The following is a 6,711-nucleotide window of genomic DNA, read 5'->3' as shown; positions in this document are numbered from 1 at the left end:
TCAGAACCACCTGGTCCTCCCACAAACTTGAGAGTGGTTGATAGCACAAAGAGTTCCATAACCCTTGGCTGGGGGAAACCAGTATATGATGGTGGTGCTCCAATTATTGGATATGTGGTGGAAATGAGACCAAAGGTTGAGGGTGCTGAACCTGAAGCAGGATGGAAACGATGTAATGTTGCTGCCCAAGTTATTCATACAGAATTTACAGCCACCAGCCTGGATGAAAATCAGTTATATGAGTTCAGGGTTTCTGCCCAAAACCAGGTTGGCCTTGGCCGACCAGCTGAACTGAAAGAAGCTGTGTCTCCCAAAGAAATTCTTGGTGAGTTTTCCCATACTCCTTATGAGTGTTTACATGCAACTGTTACTTGCTTTAGGTTTATTTTATTTCATGTGCTAAACTTTGCATTTTATTTATTTAATTTTGTCTTTCAGAACCTCCTGAGATTGAGCTGGATGCAAGCATGAGAAAGTTAGTCACAGTCAGGGCAGGATGCCCTATTAGGCTTTTTGCCATTATTAGGGGTCGCCCAGCACCGAAGGTCACCTGGAGGAGAATGGGTGTTGATAATGTTATCAGAAAAGGACAAGTTGATCTGGTTGACACTATGGCCTTCTGTGTCATTCCTGATTCAACACGTGATGACTCAGGCAAATATACATTGACACTTGTTAATGCAGCTGGAGAAAAGGCTGTATTTGTGAATGTCAGAGTCCTGGGTAAGTAATGAGATAAATACCTCTATACAATTTTATAACTATATTGAATGTTCATTGCAGGAATATTTATGACCCTGAGGTGCTATAGGTTTTGAGCATAACTGTATCAGCTAACACTAACTCCCCCCATATAGAAAGCTGTTAGACCCCTTTAATTTTAACTTATTAAAGAAGAAAAGACTAACATAAAATGAAATTTCTTTGTAGATACTCCTGGACCTGTGTCAGACTTCAAGGCTTCAGATGTCACCAAGATGTCATGCCATCTTTCATGGGCACCTCCAGAGAATGATGGGGGTAGCCCAGTGACTCATTACATCCTGCAGAAACGTGAGGCTGACAGGAAGACCTGGGCAACAGTCACTGCAGAACTAAAGAAAACTAGTTTCCAAATAGCGAACCTTGTACCTGGAAATGAGTATTTCTTTAGAGTAACAGCAGTAAATGAATATGGGTCAGGTGTTCCAAGTGACATACCAAAACCAGTTCTAGCAGCAGATCCTATATGTAAGTATGCCTTCATATACATTTTATGTCTTTTCTCTGATTTTAATAAGATTTTGCGTTGTTTTTTACTTTTTTTGAGAGTTAGTGTTTCTAAATTGGACAATGCTACTAACTGCTCAAAGATAAAAATAAATATTTCTAAGTTTCTTTCAAATAATATTATCTATGCATATAATATATTTTAAATTATTAAGAATTTTGCTCTTTTCTATATTGTCTTCATTGAATTATCATGGATAGATCCAATAATTCAACAAATATTCAAGAGTCAGAAAATCTTGGAAATTCAGTGTTTAATGTGTTTCTTTTTTTTTTTCTCCTAAAAGGTGAACCTGATCCACCAAGAAAACTTGAGGTTACTGAAATCACAAAGAATAGTGCTACTTTAGGCTGGCTGCCCCCACTGCGTGATGGAGGCTCTAAAATTGATGGGTACATTGTTAGCTACAAAGAAGATGACCAACCAGCGGATCGTTGGACAGAATATTCAGTTGTTAAAGATCTCTCCATTGTTATAGCTGGTCTGAAAGAGGGAAAGAAGTACAATTTCAGAGTGGCAGCTAGAAATGCTGTAGGAGTGAGTTTGCCAATAGAAGCTCAAGGAGCATTTGAAATTAAAGAACAACTCAGTAAGTAACAATTTAAATACTACCTATGTTGAAATATACTACTTTAATCACAAAATGAGTAAGAATCGTAGTTCTTTGAGTCACAGAAAGACATATGCTTTATGAAGTCATCTAGAGGATTATGGTTAACTGTATTGAATATTTTTACACATCAGAAAGAATGAGTGCTGACCAATAATTCAGAATTAAACATTAATTTTGCAGATATGGTTTCAGCTAGAACCAGAACACAGGAAATAGGGAGAAATAATAAATACCTTCAATGAACTCAAAATGGAAGAGAAAAAGAGTCAGACTGGTAGTCTGAGATATAAATGGGGCCAAAAGTGAGAGTTGTCTTAATATAAGAGAAAACAAGTTGTTTATATTATATATATGTATATATATTATGTTTGTAAAAGTTGGTTGAGAATATCAAACAAAAGCCAGAGAGGACAGGTAGGACTATTTAAGGTGTTAGGGTCCCTAAGGCACAGAAAGATGTAGGAGTATGGGGAAGATGAGAAGAACCTTCTTAATTTGTGGCATGGAAAGAGGAAGGGAGAGGTGCAGGAACACGAGAATGAAAATTTGTCAGTAGAAGGAAGAAAACTACATGAAACAAGCAGCCTGGTTTCTTTTGGAAGAAACTGGAAAGATTTTATGCAAAAGAAGTAGGAGAATAATTCAAGGACACAAAAAGATTGACTATGAAAGTGGGTTTAGTTCAGTAAAAATTTTAGTCTTTCTTTCTTCTTCATGTTTGTCTGTAGAAAGTCAGCAAAAAGTGAGCAGAGAGTTCCAGATATAAATAGGAATTATATATCATGCATTAATAGTGCACAGATCTCTACATAAATGTCCGTGAAGGCAATCCAAACTCATAAATATTCTCTTATAAACTGTACAGGAATGTAAATGTAACACTGATATAGATATTGCCCCCTGAGAAACTGTAGTTTTCCATAAGTGGAACCTAAATTAAAAATGCTTTAGTCATTCCTACTGGTGATTCAACAAGAGAGAGAAGTCAAGAAGTTTCACGTGAAAAGGAAAAAGCAAATTAATGTCACAGAAGTTTAATTTATATATCTGTGTGTGATTTTTTTTTTTACAGTCCCACCTAAGATTCTGATGCCTGATCATGTTCACATCAAAGCTGGAAAGAAACTGAGAATTGAAGCTCATGTATATGGGAAGCCTCCCCCACTGTGTAAATGGTTGAAAGGAGATCAAGGTGTAGTTACATCCAGTCGCCTTGCTGTGCATAAAGCAGAAAAGTCTTCTGTTCTTATCATTAAGGATGTGTCTAGAAAAGATTCTGATTTTTACACTCTTACTGCAGAAAATAGCTCTGGTACTGATAGTCAGAAAATCAGAGTGATAGTCATGGGTATGTTCCATTTCATTATTTTGCAATCCATCTTTATACAAAGTTAGATTCAGTGTGTTCTAGTGATAGTCATTTTCTTTCATCCCTTTTTTTTTAATATACTCTTTTGTGCAGATAAACCAGGTCCTCCAGAACCTCCATTTGATATTTCCGAAATAGATGCTGATGCTTGCACTCTTTCATGGCATATACCTCTTGAAGATGGTGGCAGTAACATTACAAACTATGTAGTTGAGAAATGTGATGTAAGCCGAGGAGACTGGGTAACAGCTCTATCTTCTGTCACAAAGACAAGCTGCAGAATTGGAAAACTGATTCCCGGAGAAGAGTATATGTTCCGTGTTCGTGCTGAAAATCGTTTCGGGATTTCTGAGCCACTTACTTCTGGCAAGATGATTGCAAGGTTCCCATTTGGTATGTCAGTTTTTGATAGCAGAATTTCTCTATTTAGTTGTCCTAGTAAGAAAACATACAATTGATATCTATCTTTTTATTCCTTTCTAGATGTTCCTAGTGAACCAAAGAATGCACGTGTTACCAAGGTCAATAAGGACTGCATTTTTGTTGCTTGGGATAGACCAGATAGTGATGGAGGCAGTCCAATTACTGGTTATCTCATTGAGCGCAAAGAACGGAACAGTTTACTCTGGGTGAAAGCTAATGACACATCTGTGCGCTCCACAGAATATCCTTGTGTGGGGCTCATCGAAGGTCTTGAGTATACCTTCAGAATTTATGCATTGAACAGAGCTGGAGCAAGTAAACCTAGTAAACCAACTGAGTATGTCACAGCAAGAGCACCAGTTGGTAAGCCAAACATCCCAATACTTTGCAACAGACTGTTTTTATGGCCATTTTCAATATATCTGCAACTCTTCATGATCTTAAGTTTGCCCTTCTGTTTATATTTTCATGTTTACTCTGACTTCACTGTGAGTGTACAGTGTGAGAATGCAGCAAATAGGATCCAGCACTATTAAAGCCATTATTTAATGTGTTAGCTCATTTTTTGAAAAACAGCTTATAACATGTTTTTATTTGCCTTAGATCCCCCTGGAAAACCTGAAGTTATTGATGTCACTAAGAGTACTGCATCACTGGTATGGACAAGACCAAAGCATGATGGTGGTAGTAAACTTATTGGCTACTTTGTGGAAGCTTGCAAATTACCTGGTGATAAGTGGGTTCGGTGCAATACAACTCCACATCAAATACCCACAGAAGAGTATACTGCTACTGGTTTGGAAGAAAATGCTCAATATCAATTTAGAGCAATTGCCAAGACAGCAGTTAATATTAGCCCACCTTCAGAACCTTCCGATCCAGTGACCATTCATCCAGAAAATGGTAAGGAATGTAAAAGCATTTGATAATTCTGGTAAGGGTCTGTGCATGTTGAAGTAACACTCATGTGAAGAATGAGGTGTTTCTCTCTTATTAGATCGATTGACTCTTGCAATCTTTACTTTCAGTTCCCCCAAGAATAGAGTTGGATCTGTCCATGCAGTCACAGCTTACAGTAAAAGCTGGAACTAATGTCCGTCTGGAGGCAAATGTATATGGTAAGCCAATGCCAACAATCACCTGGAAGAAAGAAGGAGAACTTTTAAAGCCATCTGAAGGTGTCAAGATCAGCACTAAGAGAAATCTTGCTACAGTTGAGTTGTTCAGTGTTAACAGAAAGCAAACAGGAGACTACACTATTACTGCTGAAAATGCAAGTGGATCAAAGTCAGCAACCATTAGGCTTAAAGTGCTTGGTAAGCTAAAGACTGTCTATAAACAAGTATATTTATAATTAAATGGTATAGCAAGAGATAGAGCTATAACACTGTGATGTTAATTATTCTAGATAAGCCTGGTCCACCAGCCTCCGTCAAAATCAAACATATGTATGCAGATCGTGCAATGCTTTCTTGGGAGCCTCCTCTGGAAGATGGAGGTTCAGAAATTACTAACTACATTGTAGACAAGCGTGAAACAAGCAGACCAAACTGGGCCCAAGTCAGTGCCAATGTACCCATTACAAGCTGCACGGTGGAGAAACTAATAGAAGGACATGAATATCAGTTCCGCATATGCGCTGAAAACAAATATGGTGTTGGAGACCCTATCTTGACTGAGCCAGCAGTTGCTAAGAATCCATATGGTAAGTACTTTGTGGGATAGTTTCATTAGTCACTGGGGGGGTTTTGTGTACACTTATGAATATGAACATAATTTTCAAATAAATCTCCACAGATGTACCTGGACCTTGTGATCCACCGGTAATTAGCAATGTAACTAAAGACTTTATGACTGTTAGCTGGAAGCCACCAGCTAGTGATGGTGGATCCCCAATAACTGGTTATATGCTTGAGAAGCGTGAAACTAAGGCTCTTAACTGGACAAAGGTAAACAGAAAGCCTGTCATTGAAAGAACTGTTAAAGCTACTGGACTCCAAGAAGGAACAGAATATGAGTTCCGTGTGATAGCATTGAATAAAGCCGGACCTGGCAAGCCTAGCGCACCATCTAAAGCAGTGTATGCTCGTGATCCTCAATGTAAGCTAAAAGTCTCAGATATTTTCCATTATTATTTCCAAATACATCATACAGAATTTGGCGTAATAACTTTTTGCTATTTTAATTCTCAGATCCTCCTGGCCCACCTGCTTTCCCAAAAGTCGTTGATACTACTCGTAATTCAATAAGCCTTTCATGGAGCAAACCAGCATATGATGGAGGAAGTCCTATTATTGGTTATCTGGTGGAATCAAAAAGAGCTGACACAGATAACTGGGTCAGATGCAATCTACCGAAGAATTTACAGGCTACACAATTTGTGGTAACAGGGCTGATGGAAAATACAGAGTACCAGTTCCGTGTTTATGCTGTCAATAAGATTGGATACAGTGATCCCAGTGATGTTCCGGATAAACACATGGCCAAAGACATATTAAGTATGTTCAAATTCCTTTGTTGACGCTTGCTTCAATTCATGGAAGAGGTTCTAAAGACAGAGTTGGTCACAGACCATAGATGCAGATAAATTTGGAACATTTATTACTCAAAAAATGTGGGTGAAAAGTGGCTAATTTGGAAGAGAACAGGGCAGTGAGGAGCAGAGTAGAATTTGGCTGGTGTCTGCTTTTTCCATTTGTATGCTTTATAGCCTTCTGCCTCCAATTTTGGATCTTCAAGGGTTTTTTATTTCTCTAATCCTAAAATTAGGCTTTTCAGATTTTTCTTCTATTCTTAAAACTTTCAGTCATCTTCATGTCTTCTAAATAATTTAAAGCCAAGATGACTATTCTAAGCACCTGTGTGGCACACTATTTGATTGTATGACACATTCCTTAAGACCCATGCTGGCTTTTGTATGCATTTCACTGTATTGTTTCACAGAACGGTCTTGGTTCAAGAAAAGCAGTAGAGTCCAGAAGCCTTTGAAATTCCTTTGAATTCAGGAGAAATTAGGAGACTTACTAAAATAAATGG

The 6,711-nt window shown here is 38.0% G+C and overlaps 1 protein-coding gene across 1 annotated transcript in view; it reads left to right on the top strand.

Moving 5' to 3' along the window:
- The window catches only part of TTN (titin), a gene marked incomplete at its 5' end in the record, with an annotated part of 113,176 nt that overhangs the window by 55,706 nt on the left and 50,759 nt on the right, over positions 1-6,711 (top strand). Inside the window, 12 exons of the mRNA XM_009084366.1 lie at positions 5-325; positions 439-723; positions 931-1,230; positions 1,557-1,859; positions 2,956-3,231; positions 3,346-3,645; positions 3,736-4,038; positions 4,279-4,578; positions 4,704-4,991; positions 5,084-5,380; positions 5,473-5,775; positions 5,868-6,173. Coding sequence (XP_009082614.1) covers positions 5-325; positions 439-723; positions 931-1,230; positions 1,557-1,859; positions 2,956-3,231; positions 3,346-3,645; positions 3,736-4,038; positions 4,279-4,578; positions 4,704-4,991; positions 5,084-5,380; positions 5,473-5,775; positions 5,868-6,173 — 3,582 coding nt within the window. The remainder of the gene's footprint in view (positions 1-4; positions 326-438; positions 724-930; positions 1,231-1,556; positions 1,860-2,955; positions 3,232-3,345; positions 3,646-3,735; positions 4,039-4,278; positions 4,579-4,703; positions 4,992-5,083; positions 5,381-5,472; positions 5,776-5,867; positions 6,174-6,711) is intronic.

This window comes from Acanthisitta chloris, unplaced genomic scaffold, assembly GCF_000695815.1.
Source record: "Acanthisitta chloris isolate BGI_N310 unplaced genomic scaffold, ASM69581v1 scaffold10441, whole genome shotgun sequence".
In the NCBI taxonomy this organism is placed as follows: domain Eukaryota; kingdom Metazoa; phylum Chordata; class Aves; order Passeriformes; family Acanthisittidae; genus Acanthisitta; species Acanthisitta chloris.
The sequence above is the reverse complement of the archived record's forward strand: the minus strand, read 5'-3'. Positions and strand labels throughout refer to the sequence as shown.